Below are 26,122 nucleotides of genomic sequence, written 5' to 3' on the forward strand. Positions count from 1 at the left end.
CAATTTGATTGTGTGTGAACCCAATTTGTAGCGGAACTAGATAATCTGTCTCTTCCAGGAACACCTGCAGTTGCCTGTAACCAAATAAAATACTGGATACAGGCAAGATACGGAAGAAACACATTGTCTGTGTGCCTATCTAATCCTAACCCCATCAACTGCTTTTGATCAGGAAAATGAAAGATCAGGAGTAGCTGGGCCTATAGATCAGGACTGTGGAGGGACAAAGGTCATATGGAAAGCCTGCTCATTCAAGATCAAAGTATCGTATTTTTCGCTCTATAAGACGCACCAGACCATAAGACGCACCTAGTTTTTGGAGGAGGAAAACAAGAAAAAAAATATTCTGAATCTCAGAAGCCAGAACAACAAGAGGGATCACTGCACAGTGAAAGCAGCGATACCTCTTGCTGTTCTAGCTTCTGGGATAGCCTGCGCAGCCTGCATTCGCTCCATAAGACGAACACACATTTCCCCTTACTTTTTAGGAGGGAAAAAGTGAGTCATATAGAGCAAAAAATACGGTATATACAGTCCGTTCTCAAGTTATGCAGAACACAACAGCAACAACAACATCAACAACATTAATAATTTATTTTCACCCCGCTCTTCCCGGTTCAGAAAACCGGGCTCAGAGCAGCTAACAAAAAATTCAAAACACTTAATTGATGCAACAAAAAACAGCATAAAATACAGTATAAAACGTGAATAACAATAAATTCAGAATTCAAAAATCAATTTAGGGGGGGGAATCCATCCAATAAACGTTAGAAGATCACAAGGGCTAGCTGGTTAAATTAATCCTATTTGGGCCAGCGAGGAGACCAGGGGAGAATTAGCTGTGGGATCCCAGAGCGGGTAGTCTTCATAAAAAGGGGAGGGGAGGGGAGGAAGGGGAATAAAAGATCAGGCTAAGTTCAAGTTGAAAGCCAGGCCCTGCGGAAGGAAGTTAAATCCTGCAGGGCTCTGGTCTCTGGTCCACCAGGTCGGAGCCATCACAAGAGGTCCCCCCCACCCCCAGGATGTCCATAAAGAGCCTCTGTGAATAATGCAGTCTTGCCAATGCATTCTGCATCAGCTACCACTTCTGCATCAGACACAAAAGCATATTTGAGGTATGCATTCAACTCTCCAGTTAAATAGAACCGCAAGGCATGAATAGCCAACCTTTTAGATTCTCGGTCAAACTCCTCTCCAATCCATATGTAAGACTGAGCGGCCAGCAGGGCTGTGACATCGAGTTCCTGAACATCATGCGTAGAAGCTAACACTATCTCGTTGATGTTTGCCTGCACAGCACAAAAGAGAAAAGCGAGACGCTTTAAGCCCGGGCCCTACGGCAAGCACAAAGACATTTGACAAGCAGTAACTTTACCTAATTACAGTGGTGCCTCGCAAGATGAAAAGAATCCATTCCGCGAGTCTCTTCGTCTTGCGGTTTTTTTCGTCTTGCGAAGCAAGCCCATTAGCAGATTAGCGCTATTAGCGCTATTAGCGGCTATTAAAGGCTTACAGGATTAGCGGGTTAGCTGCTAAAAGGCTATTAGCGGCTTAGCGGGCTTAGTGGATCAGCTGATAAGCGGCTTAGCGATCAGCTGTTAAGCGGCTTAGCGATCAGCTGTTAAGCGGCTTAGCGATCACCTGTTAAGCGGCTTAGCGGCTTGGGAAAAGGGGGGGGGAGGGGAAAAAAACCCGCAGGAACTCGCAAGACATTTTCGTCTTGCGAAGCAAGCCCATAGCAAATTCATTTTGCGAAGCACCTCCAAAACGGAAAACCCTTTCATCTAGCGGGTTTTCCGTCTTGCGAGGCATTCGTCTTGCGGGGCACCACTGTACGTTTATTTGTTGCAATTACATCCCACATACTTGGTTCTTCAGCCACATCCGCACCCAATTAATCTCCACAATAACCCTGCGAGGTAGGTTAGGCTAAGAGGCGATGACCTCCGTGAGCTTCATGGCCAAATGAAGATTTGAACCCTGGTCTCCCAGCTCTTAGCCTGACACTGAACCACTACACCACACTGGCTTTAAAGCAGAGGTTCCCAACCCCTTTTTGGCCGTGCCCCACCTAAACATCTCTAAAATCCCGATGCCAACCCGCCCCCCGGTGACATATGATTCTTATTATTCAAAAAGTGAACTCCTATTTACGTGCAGGAAGCCTAAAAGGCCATTAACTTGGTCTAAACAAGCTTCCAAAGAACATGTTTTCAGTACCAAAAACTGGTATTCGTCAGGTTCACCAGTGCTCAGAGAAGGTAGTGGCCCAAAACACCACTCTGAAAAATGGCGACCGCTCCAACTGAGCAGCTACTGAGCTTTCGGGGGAAATTTCACAACTGTTGACTGAGCACTCCCAGAGCCCTAATCGCCCTGAATGTGCCCAGTGCATTTTCTGTTTAGATGACCTTTTCTGTTTAGATAACCTCTCTATGGTCACCAGCTGACCACCGTGTACATTCTGATTTTAATTTTTAAAATGTGTATGTCACAATACATATTTATATACTGTATATGAGTCCCCTAGAATCATAAGAAATACAAAAAATCACTGTTAATAACTCATTCTCAAATTGCCCCCTTGTGGGGTGTGTGCCCCACATTGGAAACCATGGCTTTAGAAGGAGGCCGGGAGAGGAAGAACTTTACCTTATTGACAGCAAAGGCCATGATCATATCAGACTCCTTGTGTATAATTTTTGCTCTTCCTCCAGGGTAGCCGAGCTCTGCTTCGACCTACGAAACATTACAATGAGATTTTTTTAAAAAAAACAGGTTCACTGAACTGTTTTTGCAGTGGTATGAATCAACTGAAAAGACTAGACGCAAAAGAAGCATGCAGAAGAGGTTTAATAGATGTGGTTTTGGCGGAAACTCATCTTAGGGCTTCCATGTAATCTCCAGAGCGTTCCAGGAGCCAAAAGATGTTATGTTTTCAAACCTGACACACAAAACTGGCGTGCAAGCGAGTGACCCAAGGTGTTATGCGGCATATCTCAGCATTAGTACACAGGTTTGGGTCCCAACAGAGAGATTACACAGATCTGTGTTGTTATTGTCACTTTAGCAAGTGGGAGTAAGGAAAGGCAGACCCCAAGAAGCTTCAAAAGTGCAGCGAAAGGTTCGGGAGGTGGGATACTACTACCTTGTGTTTGTAATCGTCCGCTACGCTGTAGTGAATGACCTGCTTCTCGCGATCTTCTACAGACTATACGGCACCACAGTCACAAACACAAAAACACATGCACAAACAAATACAAAAAGGAGAAGAATGAAAATGTTCCAAGCTGGTGTTTAAAACGACACCAGCTAACCATTGCACAAATGCTTTTAAGGGCGGGGGGCCGAAACAAATTCACTTGGAAAGCAACACCTCCATGATGAATGCAAACACATATGGCATAGTAAGCAAATAATAATGAAATGAGATAAATACACACACACACACAAGCTTCTTACTAGCAAGATTTTCTCACTAGTTAGAAGTTACGTGGCCTGTAGTATGAAAGAGGGAGGCAGACTTAACACAAAGAACTGAAATAGGAAACAGGATGGGCTTGGTCCAGGCGAAATGTACCTGGTTATTAAACCGTGGCTTGGCAGCAGGGAATACTATGGGCGTGCTTTTGAACTGCTAGGTTGGCAGGAGCTGGGACAGAGCAACTGGAGCTCACCCCGTCGTGGAGATTCGAACCGCTGACCTTCTGATCAGCAAGCCCAAGAGATTCAGTGGCTTAGACCACAGCGCTATCCGCGTCCCTATCAGCCGTAGTAGGCATGCCCAATGGCCAGGGATAATGGGAGTGGCAAAGGTTCAACACACCTGCTTTACACTGACACTAATATCCTGCAAAAGTCAGCTAATGCATGTCATCAACATTTATGTAAGACAATTTGTATTGCTCTTATGGTATTTTGTGTTCTATTGCATTTGTACTTATTGGTGTACAATGACTTGATATGCTTTATATGAATGGACAATACTAATGTGTATGTGTGTGTGTGTATTTACAAATGAAAAATGAAAAACACAGTGCATAGTCAGGCTCACTTTAACACACTGCTAAAGCTAATTGAGGACAAAAAACCCAGTCATCATAACAAGCACTAAAACCAGCAAATGATTCCAAGGCAGAAGAAAACTCTTATAACTTCAATGAGTATCATTTGAGTCTTTCTTCTTTTGCACATTACCTCGCTTTGCTTTCTTTTCTTGGTGAACGTGTATCGGAGGAAAGTATCTTGCAATAATTCTTGCTTCACCAGAAAATGCCACAGCCTTTTGGCTGGCTGTGCTGAATAATCTTTTGATCTGGGGAGGGGGGGGGGAGAGAAGGGTGTTACTGTAGAATTCTCCTTTTCTTTTTAAAAAAATGCAAGGAAGGATAAAACTGGAAGAAGATAAAAAGAGCCCAATAAAATACTACAGGCAGGGTTCGAAAGAAACACATTGCTCGTGTGCCATTCTTAATCCTAAGGACCTGTCAACTGCTTTTGATCAGGAAAATGAAAGACCAGGCGTAGCTGGGCCTATAGATCAGGGTTGTGGAGGGACGCAGGTCACATGGAAAGCCTGTTCATTCACAGAAGATCAAAGTATATACAGTCTGTTCTCAAGTATAGCAGAACACAAGAAGCATCTCCCCAAAGAGAGTCCACAAGGAGCCTCTGTGAATAATGCGTTTCGTGGAGTTTCGTCCCATTAAAAGCCCACGCAAAACCAAAACAGAAAAGACTGCTGAAAGAAGCAAATAAATCAACAAAGCACTGTAAAATAAAGGCCACAGGCATTTCAAGCTTTATTCTGTAATGGCTTTGGCGACTGCGATCGTCTAAGGAGCAATAAATAAGTATATCTTGGAGAACAGGTGAGGTCCCTGCAGAATAGAGGTGGGCAAATATCCCCATCTTCAAAAAGGGGAGGGGGAGAAAAGAAAGGTCCTAGAACAGATAATTAAACAGTCAGTCTGCGAGCACTCGGAAAAGGATGCTGTGATTACTAAGACCCAGCTGTGCTGCCTGGGATTGATGGAATTTTGAGGACAACATCTGGAGGCCCATGAGTTCCCTACCCCTAATTGAGATGATCATGCCTGTTAATAAAATTGGTTCACTTTCCACTAGAGCCCACAGTACTACTTCCATTTCTGCGGGGGCGGGGGGAGAACCTACTTGAACGGTGTGTTTTCAGGGTCAACCATTGCTTTTATTCGGGCGGCAGCTGCTCCCGGTCCTATTCCCACTTCGGTGAAACAGGTATTGATATAATTAGGTGGTGGGCCTTCAAACTGGTCCACTCTTTCTTGAAGGATTTGCTCCCAATTTTCCAAATTTTTAATCACAGCGATACCCAGAGGTGAGGTGACTGGAAGATCTAAAACAGCAATGTAAAATTCAGCAACTATTCACACAAAATTGTACGCATTGGCAACAACAACAACATCCCCCCCCCCCCCCACAGAAGGACTCGGGACAAAGGCCCATGCACAGATCTGAATAAGACTCTGCATAAAACTTCCCTTGTCCTTGATCTGGAAGCTGCTGATAGTGCAGAATGTTGTAGCATGATTGCTGTCAGGAGCGAGATCTTGTCAGTGTGTAAGACCTGTGTTCAGTGATCTATACTGGCTGCCAAATTGCTAGCAGGTCAAGTTCAAGGTGTTACAAGTATATCTGAAGGAGCGTCTCCACCCCCATCGTTCTACCCGGACAGTGAGGTCCAGCGCTGAGGGCCTTCTGGCGGTTCCCTCACTGCGAGAAGCCAAGTTACAGGGAACCAGGCAGAGGGCCTTCTTGGTGGTGGTGCCCGCCCTGTGGAACACCCTCCCATCAGATGTCAAAGAGAACAACAACTACCAGACTTTTAGAAGACATCTGAAGGCAGCCCTGTTTAGGGAAGCTTTTAATGTTTTATGTATTACAGTATTTTAATTTTTTTTGGAAGCCGCCCAGAGAGGCTGGGGAAGCCCAGCCAGATGGGCGGGGTATAAATAATAATAATAATAATAATAATAATAATAATAATAATAATAATAATAATAATAATTAAGCCCTTAAGAACTTGGGAACAGTTTGCCTACAAAATCACCTTACCCCATATATGCCCATTTGGGCACTTTGATCGGCAGAAGGGCCACATAAAACCTGTTCTGCATTCGTAAGAACTTCATCTTACACTTTGGAACTCCCCGCCTAGTGAAATCAGGCAGGTTCCGTCACTGCACTCTTTTTGGCACCTGCTAAAAACATTCAGCCTACCCAGGCACATTGAATGTTGATTAAAAATAAATAAATTATCTTGCTTGATGTGTTTCCTTTGCAATGACTCTTCAGGTGCCTTGCATGCCATTCATAGAAGAAAGGTGGTACAGTCAAACGGCTCCGTTTTAGAACATTTTGGCTTCCGAACGCTGAAAATCTGGAAGTAAATGCTCCAGTTTTTGAATGTTTTTTGGAAGCCGAATGTCTGACACGGCTTCCGCTGGAGTACAGGAAGCTCTTGCAACCAATCGGAAGCCGTGCCTTGGTTGTCAAATGTTTCGGAAGCCGAATGGGCTTCCGGAACGGATAACGTTCGACGACCAAGGTTTGACTGTATATTATTTTTGAGTAAACATGCTTCAGCTTGGCTTTAGGATTTGCTTCTTCACATAGAATTGTTTCCACAAAGCGTGGAGCAACTCACCAGGTATTTCTAAACCAGCAATGGGGAAAAAGGTCTTAATATTGTTCAGAGCAAGTTTTACCATCGCCAAATGGATAAGAGCCCAGCTGCAGGGGGAAAAGGAAACAATTGAAATGTTACCAAGTGCAACACAAACTCTATCTCTCTCTCTTTTCTTTTTACAACAGCTGGTGTTTAGCACCACCACTTCAACTGCATTTTAAAATGTGTTCCACAAAACAAACTGGATCTGAAGGTGCTCAAGAACTGAGTGCTCGATTGCCAGAACATGGGGTTGTAGTATATCAAGTCAAATTTGGAATAGACCCACTGAAATGAATGAACCTGTTATGTGACATAATGTCAATGGGCCTACTCTCTGTAGGATTAGCACTGGATAGAACCCATTAAGTTTTAAGGTTCGCTTTTAATAAGCAAATCAAAGGGGATATCCAGCATTAATCATACTCAGAACATTCTACTCAGTTCAATGAGTCTACTCTAAAGTGCGATTAATATTGGACATCACCCTAAGGTAGCAGACTGTTTAATTTTTTATTATTATTAAAGCATGAAAACAACATCTGCTTTTGCTACATCTCAGCAACTAAAACAAAAGAAAATCAGATTTTTAAAGGAACCAAGTTTCCCCCTTCTGGCACCACACCTAGAAATGAAGGCAGATTATTGATACACGAAATATAACTATAACCCTTCAGACGTCTAGCCCTTCAATAAATATGTTGCCACCCTGATAGATACAGTCGTATTTGAACTACCAATTTCTGCAGTTTCACCTTAGCATCTGATGAAGTGGATTGTCGACTAGAATAGCGTACGTATGCTATTTTGTGAGAAAGCGCTTCTAAAATGCTAGTCCCTTTATTAAAATATAGAATAGTAAAAAGGACCCCCAGAAATCTAGTTTATATCCAGTGCTTTTTTCCCCTGGGAGGATGCAGGGGTACGCATACCCCTTAACATTTTGTGAATCTAACGGGAGAAGAAACAAAAATTTATTTTAAAAAAATTGTTTATTCTCTAGCATGGTGAATCGTCAGTTCCGTTGCTACTCCCGATGGCAGCCTCATTTCCTGTCACGGTGTTTCCTGAATCTCAGGCGGAAGCGAGCGTTTAATGTGTGAAGTAGGAGTTGGAATATAGCACAGTGATTGGTCAGTTTCGTTGTTACCACCTCCGGTGGCGGCTTCATTTCCTTTCCCAGTGTTTCTGGGAGGAATTGGAAAGATGTTAGTGCACACAACCTCATGCCAGTGTGGAAGTTACTGTGAGCTGTCAGCGGTGAAATATGAGGTAACGCATGTTCTTTGCACTTTTGTCCATTTACTGTATTTATTTCCCCCGATTTGAATTGTAAAATTGTGGTTTTCTAAGGATTTTTGTTTTAAAGAAAAAAACAGCACTGTATATCAGAAGAAAAGCTGAAGGTTCTGCATGCATCCATTTCAACCCCTGCTGCTACCTGTAAGAGTTGGCATCCTTGTGCTCCAGGATTTGCATATCGGAGAGGAAAGCATCCTCATCCTCGTCTTCACTGTGGATGCTCTCATCAGAATCATATATCACACCACTGTCTGAAAAAGGAAGGAATGGCTGTAAAGAGAGGACAGAGTGAGATATCAAAACATGTTTTACACCACATTGTTTTTTTCCACAGATGTTACTTCGATTCATAAAAGGTAAAGGGATCCCTGACCATTAGGTCCAGTCGTGACCGACTCTGGGGTTGCGGCGCTCATCTCGCTTTGTTGGCCGAGGGAGCCGGCATACAGCTTCCGGGTCATGTGGCCAGCATGACTAAGCCACTTCTGGCAAACCAGAGCAGCGCACAGAAACTACATTTACCTTCCTGCTGGAGCGGTACCTATTTATCTACTTGCACTTTGACGTGCTTTCGAACTGCTAGGTTGGCAGGAGCAGGGACCGAGCAACGGGAGCTCACCCTGTCGCGGGGATTCAAACCTCTGACCTTCTGATCATAGGGAGGTATATAAATTCAATAAATAAATACATGTGTTGGGAATGTTTAACCTGGAGAAGAGGGAATTGAGAAGTGGTGTGATAGCAACCTTCATATATTTGAAGGTACATGATGTTGCCAACTGTTTTTCCTATAGCTCTGGAGAGCAGGACACGAACCAGCAGGGCTGAAGCAAATGAAATGTTAAGGAATAAATTCCTGAGGGTTTACATTAATCAACAGTGATATAGGCTGCCAGGGAAGGTGATGTACACTCCTTTGTTAAAAGGTTTCCAAACAGAGGCTGGATGGCTAACTAGCAGGGGATGCCATAGGATGCAGGATCTCCTGCATCAGTAGTGGGTTCAGCTAGATGACCACTGAGGTACCTTCCTGCTCCTGGACTCTTTAACCCCTGCCACCCTCCAATTATTATTATTCATAGAATCATAGAATCATAGAGTTGGAAGAGACCACAAGGGCCATCGAGTCCAACCCCCTGCCAAGCAGGAAACACCATCAGAGCACTCCTGACATATGGTTGTCAAGCCTCTGCTTAAAGACCTCCAAAGAAGGAGACTCCACCACACTCCTTGGCAGCAAATTCCACTGTCGAACAGCTCTTACTGTCAGGAAGTTCTTCCTAATGTTTAGGTGGAATCTTCTTTCTTGTAGTTTGGATCCATTGCTCCGTGTCCGCTTCTCTGGAGCAGCAGAAAACAACCTTTCTCCCTCCTCTATGTGACATCCTTTTATATATTTGAACATGGCTATCATATCACCCCTTAACCTCCTCTTCTCCAGGCTAAACATGCCCAGCTCCCTTAGGCGTTCCTCATAAGGCATCGTTTCCAGGCCTTTGACCATTTTGGTTGCCCTCCTCTGGACACGTTCCAGTTTGTCAGTGTCCTTCTTGAACTGTGGTGCCCAGAACTGGACACAGTACTCCAGGTGAGGTCTGACCAGAGCAGAATACAGTGGCACTATTACTTCCCTTGATCTAGATGCTATACTCCTATTGATGCAGCCCAGAATTGCATTGGCTTTTTTAGCTGCCGCGTCACACTGTTGGCTCATGTCAAGTTTGTGGTCAACCAAGACTCCTAGATCCTTTTCACATGTACTGCTCTCAAGCCGGGTATTAGTATACCCGGAGGTCTCAGGGTGGTTCACAGAACAAAATCAAAATAAAATCCACAAAATATATAATCAAAATAAAAACAAAAACACAATACGCCCCCCCCCCAAATAACCCACATTTTATAAAGGCATTTTAATACACACATATAAATACAATATATTTCACATACGGTTGCCATCAGAAATGATTATTTAATTTAATTAAGGGTTATTATCAAAATGTACAGACTTTCAGCTGTTTGCAAGGAGCAAAGTTGCATAAATGATACTTTAGTTTAACTTTTTAAAGGTGATGATGGGCGCTTCTGCCTTCGTTTAAAGGGAGGGAGGGGAATCAGGCATACTTGAGATAAAGAAAAAGAATTACCTTTGCGACAAAATAGTCCAACATGCTGAGTTCCGGAGGGATGAATTTTTCTTTGTAAGACGGTCTTTCTGCAGGCACAGGTGGAGGGACAGCACTGTCTTTGACTGGCCTTCCTGGCACTAACATTCTCATGTTGAATCTGCGGCGATGCTTGTCCATTTCTTCCGAAGGAACTGGAGGGGCTGAATGTAGAGGGGTTTTAATAGCTACAACTGTGGCCACGAACTGGCACTTTTAATCATGATGTGGGTGTGCATTTCAATCCTAATCAAAAGTGCACAAGTAATCAAGAGTTGTTAGACTGAAAGCATAAAAGAAGCAGTGATAAAGCTCTTTGGTACGAAGTCCATACCTTAAAAAAAGGGGGAAGGGCAGAGATAACTGTAATCTTCAGACAGATCCTATGCAAGTAGAAAGCCACTTCGTATGCGATGAGAAAAAATAGCTATACGTAAATTAATTTGATCAGAGAAGCCTCCTAGTTTTAGAACTGCATTTCCTTACAATGCTACTTAGGCATTTGTTCAATCTTAACGTCATGCAGATAAAATTGGATTATTTTCCCCTCTTCCAAACCCTGGTCAAGCTGTACTGAAGATTACACTTACTTTCGAAACAAAATGTGCTCAAATTTTAAAAGTACAGATCTTCTCTCTAACACAGGTGGGGCTAGGAATTAAGACAGCCGAAATATAGTCAACAGGCTGACTCATCTAACACTGGCCAAATATTGTCAAACATCAGTCAATTTTCTTATTTTTTTAAAAAATCAATTTATCAGGAAAAGTATCAAAAAGGTTTAAATCCTCAACAGTTTAGACTTCTACTCTGATTACAAAAATAAAATGAAAGGAGGCAGGGAAGCATGTTACTGTGAAACAATAAGGAGAGATATTTTCATTTTTTAAAAAAATCAGTGGTTCATATTTGTGCGCTAACAAAAGTTTCTCTTCTATAGTGCTATTAAAGTCCAGGAACCTGCAGTGTTATGGCAAACAGTTATAACACAGTTAAAGATGAAGTTACATTGAAATTAGCATAGCAATTGCAAAAGAAAAAGAAAAAGAAAGTCAATAAAAATGGTAAAAGGTAAAGGACCCCTGGACGGTTAAGTCCAGTCAAAGGGGACTATGGGGTGCAGCATTTATCTTGCTTTTTAGGCCGAGGGAACCAGCATTTGTCCATTGACAACTTTCCAGGTCATGAGGCCAGCATGACTGAACCGCTACTTGAGCATGGAGGACCGTGATGACTGCCAGAATGTATACCCTCTTGCCGCAGGGGTACCTACTTATCTACTTGCACTAGCGTGCTTTCGAACTGCTAGGTTGACAGGAGCTGGGATAGAGCAACGGGAGTTCAACCTGTTGTGGGGATTTGAACCACCGACCTTCCGATCAGCAAGCCCAAGAGGCTCAGTGGTTTAGACCACAGCACCACCCGTATCCCTTCTGAATGTAGTTAGGTAGGCAGTCAATGTTTTTGCGATTCACCTCTTCTGCCAAATTTACACAACTCTGTTCCATTTGAAACTTGCATCTCCCTTGGTATACAACAGATGGTCAATAGCTAAGGCTTACTTTGCCACTTGGCCACAAGGCAATTCTTAAGATTCATTGAATATCTGACAATATTTGACCATGATGAAATAACGGGGAATCACTTGACTGGTCAAACCGATTTGACTACGCATTCCTACACACAAGTAACGTCTGGCTACAGTGCACAACTTTACAGACCTTCATTAATGCCCTTTGTATCATCAGAAACTGGATCAGCTACTAGATTTAAAGAAATTTGTCTTCATTAGAAGGGAAAAGGGCATTGTGGAATGAGACAGGGAGGAGGCATTGTGGAAATTAACACTACAACCAGTTGTTTAAAATTAAATATATAGAGAGGGAAAGGGAGAGAGGGAGAAGGAGAGAGATGTCAACTAAAACGAAAGAAGTAGCTAGAGCTGAAATTTTCCAAGATCTGAAAATCTACTAAAATAAAAATACAACACACACAAAAGCACACACAAACAACCCAATATATGCACCCATCTCTGATTTCATAGCTACTTCACTATTAATATTTTTAATAAATATTTTAATTTTTGTCAGGGTAGGAGTCAAACTATAATAGAAGTGAGAGGCCCGTTTTAAATAAAAATGTTCTTCTAAAAGTATATATTCATTTTGAATACATCCCTCTTTAATGAATATTTCATATCACTTTTGTGAACTGCTCAGATATGTATATTTTACTAAGTGGCGTATAAATATTGGTAAATAAATTAAGTTAAGAGCTTGCAAGAGTAAGGGGGTTTGTTGTCTTAAACTGCAAGCATAACTGCTGCAGAAGTATGATCACAATGGGACAAATGAGAAATAAAAAATAAGATCATGCATATAAACTTCAAAAACTCGCTCAGTGCAGACACAGAAATTAAGCATTGTGGTTTATCTGAATTTAACAGATTAGGAGACTGATTACTTTATTGGCAACCGAAGAGAGCAGGGGAGACAGCCCTTAGTAGATAAGTATAAAAAGAACTTGCAGGTAACAGGCAGCACACCAAAAACTGATCCAAAAGTAATAAACACAGATCAAAGATTGGTCTCCATTATGATAAGCCCATTTCATAAACCCCCAGTTATGAAGAAAAGAGAACGCAGAAGATAAAGGAGGAGGGCATCTTCCAAAAACAGCAAAGCGAAAAACAAAAATCCATGCCAAAAATATCCCGTTTGGAACATATTTCTAATGGAAGAAAAACACGCACAGCAATCAGCACCCAGATTCTCTCACCATCCTTCTGGCATAGACGCTCTGAGTCACAGCCAGAAGCCATTTCATTGCTATTTGATAAAGCAACCTGGTGCGATGACTGCAGACTTTTTAAGGACACTACGTTTTCTACGTTGGTGGTTAAGCACTGCGGTTTATCTGAATTGAACAGATTAGGAGACTGATTACTTTATTGTCTGCGGCAGCTTAGAGGCTCAGAGGCGGTAAACAAATTGGAAAAGCATCTGCGTATATTCTGAGAGAATACAAAACATGGATGTATATATCAATCACTAAACCAGCTCTGCAAGAACATATATACTATATTTTTGCATGCAATTTGTCCTGTTTTTGTCAGGGAGAAAAGATGGGCAAGGAGACAGACCGAAAGCTCACCCCCTAGAATCCTTACTTAGCATCTCCTGAGATTTTACCACTCGTTGCCCACAGGCAGTCAAGCCTTTCCTTGTGGTCATAAGGACTATAGAAGTAAGGCTGGTATTTTCAGGGCATAAATCCTTGGCCTAAGAACAAATTAGGTACTTGCACTGCACTTTTACTAGCATCTGAATGGTCTTGTATGGCGGCATCTATATTCTGCATGCCAGTCTTTCTAGGATTCGTCCGAGACCAAACTCCCTTGCTGCTTTTGCTACTGAAACATTGGGGTTTGTTCTTTTCTTGTATACATTTACTCTATGTAGCTGCTTTATTGATGCTCTTATTATGAGATTATTCTTGCAGTTGTTGATTTTGTGATATATGGTATTGTTCTGGTTGCTGTACGCTGCTTTGAGCACAATTTTTTAAAAATGGCTAAGTGGCAACAATTTATGCTGAAAATGTTCTTGTGCAAGCTGTGTTCAGCTGATTTCCTCCTATTCTCCCTTTCCAATGCATCCATCCCTGTCACAAATACCACATACTTCCTAAGGGGCACAGTGAGCAGGAAGTCTCACTGTGTCAGTTTCCTCTAACACAAACTCTGGATTCCTAGCCAACACATTTATGAAGTGTTCATCTGTACAGCCTTTTCCCACTAGGCAGTTAGGCCTTTAAAAAGAGTATAATTCCAACTCAGAATATAGTTCCAAACAACCAGGTCCTATGCATACTCACCTGAAAATAAATCTTACTGAAAGTAACACATCTACACAGTGTAGCTAATGTAAATTTTGAGTGGAAAATTAACAAATGGTAAAGAATCAATGCTAGCCCTACTTGGAGCAGATCCCATTCAAGTTAGTGGGCATGGCTATTCATGCATCTCAATGGGACTACTCTGACTAGGACACTGGATGCAACCCTCAGGGTTTGCATGCAGGAAATTCTATCTATTTAAAGTGCTGCGTGCATAATATAATCAAAAGACTGCTGGTAGGCCAGCTCACGAATACTGCCAAAACTGAAAACCAGAAGCCTTCTGCACACAGGGTTGAGATGAATAACTGCTGTCAAAGTGGTTTAAACCCGATGAAGTGAAAAATACATTGGGAAATGGCTTATTTTACAGGAGTTTACATTTGATGAGTTACTGGTAGCTTGGCAGGTATTGTCAGTTTCTTCCCCCTAGAGGATGCCAGCTAGTAAAACGCAGAACGCTGAAACCAACAGGCAAAGGGGGTATCGGCAGGGCAAAGGTGGAATGTGCAGGCTTGGTGCTCATTCCTGCCTTGTTAAGCTTTAGTTCAGCAAGCCAGGATGGTAAACGTCCAAAGTGTGCTTGTGGAGCAGCCCCCCTTTCACAAATAGAGAAATGTATGCCATCGACCCTTAAAATCATGCAGTCGAGGGACCTCTGAAGACCTTTTCCCATCGTACTGGACAGGGATGAGGAACCTGTGGCCCTCTAGATATTCCTGGACTCCAGCTCCCACCGACCCCAGTCAATGGCCATGCTGGCTGGGGTTGATGGGATCTGGAGTCCTACAAATATCCAGAGAGCTACATTTTCTCCATCCCTGATGCAGGAGGATGCTTCAAGAACATCAAATGCTTCCACAGTGCTGTGATGGAACAAAATACCCCCAAGCTTAAAAGGAGTACAGTGGTGCCCCGCAAGACGAATGCCTCGCAAGACGGAAAACCCGCAAGACGAAAGGGTTTTCCGTTTGCAGAGGTGCTTCGCAGGACGAATTTCCCTATGGGCTTGCTTCGCAAGACGAAAAATGACGAAAAAATTTGAATTTTTTTTTTTTGCTCCAAAACCCCTTATTTTGAATCGCTAAGCTGCTAAAAGCACTTTAGCAGCAAAACCGCTAATCCCCCACCCCTTAAAAAGTCGTTTTTAGCCCTTAAATCGCCAATAGCGCTAATAGCGCTACTCCGTCAATGGGCTTGCTTCGCAAGACGAAAAAACCGCAAGACGAAAAGACCCGTGGAACGGATTCTTTTCGTCTTGCGAGGCACCACTGTATAAGAAAAAGTGTTTTAGATTCCAGGACTGTGCTTTGAAGTATGTATTGTAACTCACAAAATTCTCATTCCCAATGCCTCCCACGCCACCCTCGTTTACAGTCTCCTAGGAGATACGCTACCTGGAATATTTTCCGATTGCCGCCTTGGTTTGATCACAAGTTTTACTCCTCCTCCAAAGACAGCAGCCCACATTCGGTTATTCAAGGGGTGGGCTGCTAGTCGAAACAATTCGTTGCAAGCGTTGGTAGCCAGAGCATGTATCAGCAGGCTTAGGTAGACTGCTACAACAGCTTCACAAAGCAAGACATTTAGCTTTGGCTGGTCCTCATCCTGGGCTGTATTTAAGAGGTTTATGAGTGAGCTCACACCTGCAAAAACAAAGTTGAGAAGAGATGATGGGCACATTAGATTATGATGTGTTTGTCCATTCTCCCCGCTGAAATATGAGAGGCACCATCAGTATTGGCACACCACCGGCTCTTGAAGGCACACCTGTTTAGACAAGCATCCTTCTGGTCTCCTGACTGGAGTCTCCTCTTTTAACTGCTTGCTTAATTATACATTTGAATAGTAAAGGTAAAGGAACCCCTGACCATAGGTCCAGTCATGGCCGACTCTGGGGTTGCGGCGCTCATCTCGCTTTATTGTCGAGGGAGCCGGCGTACAGCTTCCGGGTCAGGTTACCAGCATGACTAAGCCGCTTCTGGCAAACCAGAGAAGCATGGAAACGCCGTTTACCTTCCCGCCGGAGCAGTATCTATTTATCTACTTGCAGTTCATGCTTTTGAACTGCTAGTTGGCAGGAGCAGGGACTGAGCAACGGGCGCTCATCCTGTCGTGGGGATTTGAACCGCCAACCTTCTGATCGGCAAGTCCTAGGCTCTGTGGTTTAACTCACAGCGCCACCCACGTCCCTATACATTTGAATAGTAGATGCTTATTTTAATGTTTTCATCAAATTGTTATAGTGTGCATTTTACTTATACATGCTTTTTTAAAGTGGTCTACACTTGTGAACTGCTTAGAAGTCACCCTGGCAATTAATTGTTATATAAATAATGAAAAAAAATGGATAACAGCAATAAGAATAATAGAACTATCTCCACTTAATGCGCCGAGATATGATCATGCAAACATGAACCCAAAGTGTCCAGATGACAGAATGTGTATTGAACAGAACATTTTAAGGACAAAATTGGGAAATCCATTTTATATATGTACCAAGTTATTAAGATACCCAATAGCTACTGTTCTGAATTTTCTATATAAAAAAAGAAAAAAAGTTACATTAATACAAAACCACTACCTCCACCCCATTTATAAAAGCATCATTACAATAAACTGGAGCTAAAAACTATTACCAAGCAGAAATCAGATATCAAATCTGTCTCCTGAGGAAAGCACATGCTTTCTAGATTATGCTTCCAAGTTTTGCCAAGGAAGTGTCTTCACTTGGTCAGTGAAAAACAGTTGAGGGTGAGACGGGAGGGAAGTTCTACCTCAAAAAAGCTTTTCAAATCCCCTCATTACTCAGACATTGATGGCATTAGCAAATTCAACAGGATCTCCTTGTAAACTGGGCATATCGTGCAGCCGGCTTGTTTCATCCAAGTAGTGTTTCAGTAATCACATAAGCCCCGTGCAGGCAGACAGTAAAGAAAGCTGTGCCTGTGTGAGAGATCAGGATTGTGCTTTCCACTTTTGGCAAGTTCCATGCACGTAGGCTCTGTACGCATGATTTGCAGGGTTTCAATCAAGCTGAAGTGAGCCTATATGCAGAGGCACTGCTTGCGACTGAAAAGGGGCCCTTGCCCATCACATACCGTATTTTTCGCTCCATAAGACGCACTTTTCCCCTCCTAAAAAGTAAGGGGAAATGTGTGTGCGTCTTATGGAGCGAATGCAGGGGGGAGGCAGGCAGGAAAAGCCCCCAAGAGCCGCACACAAGCTCCGCGCGGCTCTTGCGGGCTTTTCCCCAGGAGGGAGAAGGGACTGACACGGCCAGTCAGTCCCTTCTCCCTCCTCGTAGAAAAGCCTGCAGGAGCCGCGCGCTCCTTAAAGGGTGCGTGGCTCCTGTGGGCTTTTGCGGGAGGTGGGGGTATTGCCATAACTGAGCGCAGCCCCTCCCGGCTGGAGAGGTTACGCGTGGCTAAAGAGGAAGCCAAGACAGCGAGCGGGATTTTTTCTTGATTTCCCCCTCTAAAAACTAGGTGTGCCTTATGGGCCGGTGTGCCTTATGGAGCGAAAAATACGGTAAATCTGAACGCAACTTGCATACAGGGGAAGAGTTGTTTCTCAGCAGTAGTTTTCCAGTTCAATTCCTGGCATCTCCAGGTAGGGCTGGGAAAAACTCCAGCCTGAAATCCTGGAGAGCCGCTGCCAGTCAGTGCAGGTAATACTGAGCTAGACAGACCATGGATCTGACTCAGTATAAGTTAACATACCTGTGCTAATTTATATGAATCAAATCTTAGCCCTCCCCTAATTATTATACAATTTAAGTTTATTCTAGCCAAAGGCCATGACAAACCTGTGGCGACAGTACCAATAAAACAATATAGATCATACATCCATAATATGAGCCAACATCCGTGATGTAAGAGAGGTTGCCAGAGACACCAACAAACTCAAATCCAGCTTGATTTCAAATTAAACCTCAGAATCATCACAATTTATAGTGATTTTTTCTCTGAATCGTCACAACAATTTAGTGATTTTATCTAACTCTTTTTTCCATATATCTATATGGTTCCGAGATGATCTACAGGTGGTCATTCATAACTGGCCAGTGAAGAAATCCAGTGGAAGAATGAAAACAGAATCTTAACTAAATGCAGGAATTCAAGCCACATGGCCACTCACTGCTAGCAGTATATGAAAACAAACAATGGCTTGACAATGCAGGCATTGTGCCTAACAGTAGTTAAGCTTCCTCAACTTCATGGTTTGGTTTGGTTTTTGAATCGAGCCTTTATAGTTGTACCTTGGATCCTGAATGCCTTGCGACTCTAATGTTTTGCCTCCCGAACTCCACAAACCCAGAAGTAAGTGTTCTGGTTTGCAAATGTTCTTTGGAAGCTGAACGTCCAACAGAGCTTTGGCGGCTTCCGATTGCATGCAGTGAGCTCCTGCAGCCAATCGGAAGCTGCACCTTGGTTATCAAATGTTTTTGGAAGTCGAACGGACTTCCGGAATGGATTCTGTTCGACAACCAAGGTTTGATGTACACCTATTGAAGCACTTGCATGATATTGTTAGGGAAGGTGAATTGTCTTACCAGGCCACTGTGCAGGCAACGAATTTGGTGTAGCATGCTCTTCAATGCTCTCCGTCCTCAGTCTGCGACGGTCACTCAATAGCAGTCCTTGATAAACCATTCCTGTAAACTGATTTGTTTCGGTCTGACTGCTAAAAACAAGTTTGATTTTGTTGTTGTTAATGTGACAAAAAATGGCAATTGAGTTTCAATTTCAAAGGGTGGGCTCCAACTGGTGCATTTGGACTCACTGAATATGATCCTAAGGTTAACTAGCTAGTAGTAGACTTTATTTGCGTAGCCGACAGGCCATAGCATCAAAGAACAAACACCAACAAAAATACATTACAAATATAGTTACCATAAAATCTTGTGACCTATTAAAACCCTAGGTAAATTAATAATCTCAGTTCTTAAAACTTGGCAGAAGTAATAAAATAATAATAATAAAACATAATGATAATAATCATAAGATCCTAGGCAAGGAATCCGGGTGACGACACTGGTGTCATTCAGATAACAGCTCTCAGTCTCATTGCTCTCTCGATAAATTTGGCAACCTTCTCTGTTGTCGAGCTGTTCTGGTCGGCTAGGAGTGAGAACAATTTGGCTTCACAAGAGCGGCCCGGGATGGCAGACAGGAGCGGCGTAATGGTCTCGTCCCTGAGATCTTTATATAGGGAGCAAGACAAGAGAATGTGTGACACCGTCTCTACATAGCCAGCTCCACAGGGGCAGAGCCGGTTCTCGAATGGAATTTTTTGATATCTACCTTCAAGAACAGCTGAGGGTAACATATTTAGTCTGGCCAGTGTAAAGGCCTGCCTGAGTTTTGGAATGGTTAAGGTAGACAAATAAGGTGCCCGAAAATCAAAGTGGGAGGGGGGCAGATAAGCGTACCAAGCACTAAATTTCTTAACATAGGCCAGATTATTCTGCTGCTCAATATCCTTCATGCGCTGATCAATAAAGGTTTTTGCCTTGGGGAGACCCATTTTCAGGAGATGCTGTGCTTGTAGGCCACATGTAAGTAGTTTTTGATGCACTACTTTGGACCACCGACTTCTATGAGCATCTCGTGCTACTAGAGGCAGTAGTCCGGATGGGTTTAAATTTAAACAAAGCCAATAGTTGAATGTTCTTAACCAGGTCCGGGTCTCGACGGAGAGGAGGCAGTCCTAAGGTAAGAAATGTAAGAAGGTTCACCAAAGGAAAGTTTCATGTCTTTTTCTGTCTGCATCATTTCCCATGCTCTTTGGCCTCTTTAGAGAGTGAGGGTTGCTGGGAGAGGAAGGAGTCAGCCCCAAACTGGGCATGGATCTAGAGATAAGTTAACTTAAGCAAGCTTCTATCCCTTTCCTCCTCCAGCAGCCACCCCCCCAACTCCCCAGAGCGGGTGGCTGAAGAGACAGAACGGGGGGGGGGGCAAACTTTCCTTCTTAACCTACCTTAGAATCCAAGTCACAAAAAGGCTTTTGATCCAGTGGAGTGTCTGCTAACGGAAGGAGAAGGAAGATATTTTTGGCCAATTACCCCTTCTCCCTGCATCCCCCCAGATCGGCTCCAGACAGTGAGGGAACCCTTCAGAAAAGTCGGTGGAGCGACTGCAGGAGAAACAGGCAAAAATAACCTCCCTTCTTCTTCTATTAGTGGACACCACTTCTGGATCAAAACCCTTTCCATGAGCACCAACCAGGTTTCATCCAAAGATTCCTATTTATAATTAGGCAGAAAGCTTCTTTATTCTTCTGATCAGGGTCTATGTAATTATTCTCTTCGTTACAAAATAAACTGATACCAGGGCTCTTTACTCTACCACACTATTTGGGAGGAGCAGCCTTTTTAAAAATGCTAATTGCATCCTCATATAATAAGCTTAGTACCTTAAAAACACTGTCAACATTCAGAACAACCGTCACAAACAAACAAAATGAGACTATATAAAGCAAGTGACTACACAGTTTATGACTACTGTGGACTACAATTTACAATCTCCCTTTTTAATTTTAGAATTTTTAGACTGTCCCTGATCAGAAGCAGAGAGTCCTCATACAACCTACTAAGCACAGAAAAGAGATTACCTGTAGCTGTGGCTGTCACACAAGGCTTGGTAAATAGATGCAGAAAGGGAAGCGGCTAATGAATAGAGGGTATGCACCTAAAAGAGGAAAAATACAGCATTTATTTTACAGGGGTGTAATTAATATATGCTTTTGCAAACTAGCATGGCACTGAACTTTTGGGCAAACTGATCTTCCATGAAAAGCTGCTGTTTTGGAGGTGTGGCTGTGCATGAGAGGCAGAAAGTGTCCATGAAGAAAAGGTAAACGGTGTTTCCATGTGCTCTAGCACTCATCACAGTGTCCCATTGAGCCAGAAGCGGTTTAGTCCTGCTGGCCACATGACCCAGAAAGCTGTCTGCGGATAAATGCCATCTCCCTTGGCCTGAAAAGCGAGATGAGCACCACATCCCATAGTTACCTTTGACTGGACTTAACTGTCCAGGGGTCCTTTACCTTTTTACCCAAGAAAAAAAAAACGCAGTCTTTTAAGCCTTTTGTGGGTTCGGAGTAACTAAAGATGCACCCCTTTCAGCAGAGCTTGCAAGTAGAACAGAACTGCTGCTCTTATGTGGGGTTCAGGGATTTGTTGCTCTTTAGTATTCAGTCTGAGTCCTGCACAAAGCAAGGTTTTGCTTTGCCATAGGACACATGCAAGGGACGCGGGTGGCGTAACCACAGAGCCTAGGACTTGCCGATCAGAAGGTTGGCGGTCGAATCCCTGCGACGGGGTGAGCTCCCGTTGCTCTGTCCCTACTCCTGCCAACCTAGCAGTTTGAAAGCATGTCAAAGTGCAAGTAGATAAATAGGTACCGCTCTGGCGGGAAGGTAAATGGCGTTTCCGTGCGCTGCTCTGGTTTGTCAGAAGTGGCTTGGTCATGCTGGCCACATGACCCGGAAGCTGTACACCGGCTCCCTCGGCCAATAAAGCATGATGAGCGCCGCAACCCCAGAGTCGGCCACGACTGGACCCAATGGTCAGGGGTCCCTTTACCTTTACCTAGGACACATGCAAATGCCAGGCAGGTACAGTCCTACTCCATTGAAGCAGAGGGCTTACACCATAAAACGCCTGTGTGTATACGACTCTTTTTTCATTTATTTATTTTTCATTTATATCTCGCTTTCTACCAAGGAGCTCAAGGTGGTGTGCATGGTTCACCTCTCTTCTCCACGGTTTTTCTTTTTTAAAGGACTCCTGAATGGTTAATTCCTGTCAAAGGCAACTATGGAGTTGTGGCGCTCATCTCACTTTCAGGCCAAGGGACCCGGCGTTTGTCCATAGACAGCTTTCTGGGTCATGTGGCCAGCAGAACTAAACTGCTTCTGGCGCAATGGAACACCGTGACGGAAACCAGAGCTCACAGAAACGCTGTTTAATTTCTTTCCACAGCGGTACCTATTTATCTACTTGCGCTGGTGTGCTTTCGAACTGCTAGGTTGCCAGGAGCTGGGACAGAGCAATGGGAGCTCACTCTGTCACAGGGATTCAAACCACCGACCTTCTGATTGACAAGCCCAAGAAGCTCAGTGGTTTAGACCACAGCGCCAACTGCGTCCATGTTTAACCTCACAACGACCCTGTGAGGGAGGTTAGGCTGAGAGACTGGGACTGGCCCAAAGTCACCCAGCAAATCTCACGGCCGAGCTTAGATCCAAACCCTTAGTCCAGCACTCCAACTACACTGGCTCTCAAATACTAGCTCAATTCTGAACCAAGGCTCCCATGCCCACCATACCACTCTATGACCATGACAAGCTACCTGAATTCTTGCTACCACATGCATCAAAACATACTCTTCACATTCTAAAAGCTCATTTCCCCTTTCGTTACCTTTACATCTTCAACATTAGGATGGGGTGGCGTTTTCATCTGCACAATAGTATGAAGGATATCGTGAATGTGGTTGTTTAAATACAGCACAGGATTGGCTATAACTGTTTTCGTTGAAGCAATGCTTGCCGACAGTAACGGTAGCGTGGTGGGTAACGGGAGGGGTGACTGGAGTTGCTTGACTGTCGTTTCCTAGTGGAACAAAAACACAGCCCAAAAAAGTGTCACATGACTACGAGCATCGCAGCACTCTGAGATCACACAACACGTCCCATCATCCCCAGCCAGCATAGCTAATGCTCAAGGATGATGGGAGTTGTTGTCCAGCAAGTATGTAGAGGGCCACAATAGAATGTACTGTTAAAACGTTAGAGAAAATATATGAATTTGGTGAAGTTTCAGGTTTCAAATTAAATAAGAAAAAAACAAAGCTCTTAGTTAAAAATATGGATGAACAAGGAAAGCAAGAATGACAAAAAAAGGAAAGTATCTGGGTATTTGGCTAACCTCAAAAAATATTAATTTATATAACAATAACTACAATAAAATTTGGAAAGAAATTAAGACCTGGAGTAGGTTAAAATTGTCATTATGGGGCAGAATTTCAGCCATAAAAATGAATGCATTGCCCAAAATAACCTGAGGTACCACTTAACCTGAGGTACCACTTTAGCTAATGGGGCCTCCCACTGCTGCCGCACCGCCGCTGCACAATTTCTGTTCTCATCCTGAAGCAAAGTTCTTAACCCGAGGTACTATTTCTGGGTTAGCAGAGTCTGTAACCTGAAGTGTATGTAACCTGAAGCGTATGTAACCCGAGGTACCACTGTATAATAATAATAATAATAAATAATAAATTTTATTTATATCCTGCCCTCCCCAGCCAAAGATGGGCTCAGGGTGGCTAACCACAATAAAATAATACAACATTCTAAAATCATTTCATTATAAAATTAATCCAAATCAAATTGATGGCAACCATTGGGCTAGAGTTCTGTGAAGATTGCCAAAGGAGGGACTCAGGCTGTGCCCTGGCCAAAGGCCTGGTGGAACAGCTCTGTCTTGCAGGCCCTGCGGAAAGATGTCAAGTCCCGCAGGGCCCTAGTCTCTTGTGACAGAGCATTCCACCAGATTGGAGCCACAGCCGAGAAAGCCCTGGCTCTAGTTGAAGCCAGCCTAATCTCCCTGTGGCCTGGGACCTTCAAGATGTTTTTGTTTTGTTTTGTAACAGTCAATAAAAAAAGAGAATGGAAACTGGGCCTTACCTGCTGAGATTCTTGCAGCAGAAACTTGAGCTCCATTCTCACAGAGGCAAGACCGCCACCCTGTGCCCCGTGGAGACTGCAGTAGCTTAGGAAAACCCTCAGGAGGGCTTGGTTCTTCTGCAGCCACCACTTCCGCCGCTCTGCGTGCTCGCGCTTGGCTTGCAGCCTACGCCGCTCAATCTGGTGCCGCTCGTACGAGCCGATGTCCCCCTTGTCCCCCACTTCTTCGCGGTCAAGGAGGTCTCCGTTTATCTGGGCGCTTGCTTCACCCTCGCCCTTCCCCCGCGCTTCGTGGTTGCAGATGTCGTGCAGGGCGGCAATTTCCTTCTCCAGCCAGTTGTAGAGCTGGAAGCGGAGCTTCCCTCCGTCGACTTCGTAGCCGGTGGCCAACGTTCTGAGCTCCGTCATGAGGATTTTGAGGCACGCTCTGAACTTCAGCTGCTCAGCGATCACGTCAACTTCGATGTCGTCGATATAAGCATCGTCGTCCGGGCTTCTCCCGGCCTGCTTGGCACTTTCTGGTTCCTGTTTCGAGCCCTTCATTTGCAAACCATCCTCCTCCTCCTCTTCCTGCGAGCTGCTTTTGTCTTCCCCCCAGTCCAATTTCAGAGGCTCATCCTCAAACGTGATTGCCGGCTTACTCCAGTCAACGAGGGCTGCGGACTCCATCTGACTCGTCAAATCCGCTGAGCTCTCTCCGGGCTGCGACCAGTCTGCAGCACTGCCTTCGCCCGACGCCTTTGGTTCCAATTTCACACCGTTCTGCGCAGCAGGACTCTCGCCGGCTTCTTCTGTCTTGATGAAGATATTGGATTTGCTGCTTATTTGGGGGAGCTTGGAAAGGACTTCGAGGGCTAGAACGGGACACCCCACTTTAAAATGAGCATTCGCAGTAGTGAAAAACAGCTTTCTCTCAATAAGATTGATTCTGTCGATCAAGCTTTTCTCGGCTTGCAATCCCAAAGTGGCAAAGGCCCCATCGGGCAGGGAAAAATTTCTTCGGATGAGCAAGGGGTGAGTGCGAAGGTAGTTGTAGAAACTGAAGACCACAGGATTGCACGATTTGACAATGACTAGAGAAATCAGATTAGTGACACATCAGAAATAGTCACAAAGGCTATGGTAATTGAAAGCAGCTCTGGAAAGTCTTTGGGGTTAAAGGAGGGGGGGGATACATACATGTAAATCAGGGGTGACTATCCTGTGGGTTGCATCTAGCACCCCATTTCTTTGCCAACCCCAAGACCTCATCCTAAATTTGTCATTGAAAAGTTTTAATGACTGGTTCAATTTGTCATTGAAAAGTTTTAATGACTGGTTCAATGATCTCCTCCCTTGAACTATGGGGATGCCGAAAGGACTTTCTCCCCTTGTCAAAAGATAAATAAATTCTTATATTTTAAAAAAACAAACAAACCCTTCTTACTGACTGGTCCCATAGGATGTCAACATGTTTTTGTGCGCCCACAAATGGCTTTTAAAATGGTTTTCAATTTTAATATTCCTTTTTAAAAAACATGGGTCCCTGATGTGATTCTTCCAACGCCAAAAAGGTTTTGTGTCTCCCCTGCTGTAAACAAATGGAGAAACTGCTTCACAAAATCAGGGCTCGTTAGGTTGCAAAATGTAACAACGGCCAGAACATCAGAAACGGGAGGTTCAGAATATAGTCTGACAGGCAGAGATCTATGGTCACTCCACAATATTCTGGCCCAGTATTTGATTCTTAATTTTTTGTTTCGGAGCTTTGGAGCTATTTATTGGCTTTTCTCTTTCTAATGGTGATTATTATTACTTAGCAATACATTATATATAATTTATTAATTAGATTTATATAACCGTGATCACTGCCAATGTTGTAGGGCTGCTGGGGCTTTAATTTTTGTTTGCTTGCTTTGTATTTAGTGCCTGGTTGTTTTATTGTTTTTATTGTTCATTTCCGTTTGTTCTCTGCAAGTTTCTATTTTATTGGTGTTATATTTTTGCTGCAAGTTGCCTTGAGGGTCTTTTTGGCACAGGGCAGTGGAAAAAACCAACCAACCAAGTGCTTTAAATAAGTAAATGAAATGAAGCAGCATTCCTTCCAAGACTGAGGCTTTCCTAACAATCTGAAACAGTGGCGTTGCGGCCTTTGGGTGTGGCACAGAGGGTGGACATAAAATCCATTGCGTCAACCTAGCCTTTGCTGCCAACACTGCCAGGCAAGTGTGGGGCACGGAGGGTTCGCAGGGCCACGGTGTACCACTTGTGTGCCTGCGCATGGGGGTGCCGAACTGGCCAACACGGCCCTTGGCAGGTGAATCCTCTCAACGTTGGCCGGGCAGCCATTCAGTGACGGTGCTGGGGATATAGCGGCAAG

The 26,122-nt window shown here is 43.8% G+C and overlaps 1 protein-coding gene across 7 annotated transcripts in view; it reads right to left on the minus strand.

The window, feature by feature from the left end:
- Positions 1-26,122, minus strand: part of DMXL2 (Dmx like 2) — a 103,530-nt gene that overhangs the window by 16,997 nt on the left and 60,411 nt on the right. The window contains exons 24-37 of one of the 7 annotated variants that reach the window (XM_083411713.1): positions 23,764-24,836; positions 22,499-22,690; positions 20,686-20,762; positions 18,626-18,756; positions 15,468-15,716; positions 11,895-11,936; positions 10,156-10,337; positions 8,151-8,281; positions 6,689-6,774; positions 5,176-5,377; positions 4,198-4,315; positions 3,149-3,211; positions 2,653-2,739; positions 1,168-1,289 (exon numbers count right to left, since the gene is read on the minus strand). In XM_083411713.1, coding sequence (XP_083267839.1) covers positions 1,168-1,289; positions 2,653-2,739; positions 3,149-3,211; positions 4,198-4,315; positions 5,176-5,377; positions 6,689-6,774; positions 8,151-8,281; positions 10,156-10,337; positions 11,895-11,936; positions 15,468-15,716; positions 18,626-18,756; positions 20,686-20,762; positions 22,499-22,690; positions 23,764-24,836 — 2,755 coding nt within the window. The remainder of the gene's footprint in view (positions 1-1,167; positions 1,290-2,652; positions 2,740-3,148; positions 3,212-4,197; positions 4,316-5,175; positions 5,378-6,688; positions 6,775-8,150; positions 8,282-10,155; positions 10,338-11,894; positions 11,937-15,467; positions 15,717-18,625; positions 18,757-20,685; positions 20,763-22,498; positions 22,691-23,763; positions 24,837-26,122) is intronic. The other 6 variants (XM_083411714.1, XM_083411715.1, XM_083411717.1 and 3 more) reach the window with 6 other exon arrangements.

This window comes from Podarcis tiliguerta (genome assembly GCF_965153285.1).
Source record: "Podarcis tiliguerta genome assembly, chromosome: 14".
NCBI lineage: Eukaryota > Metazoa > Chordata > Lepidosauria > Squamata > Lacertidae > Podarcis > Podarcis tiliguerta.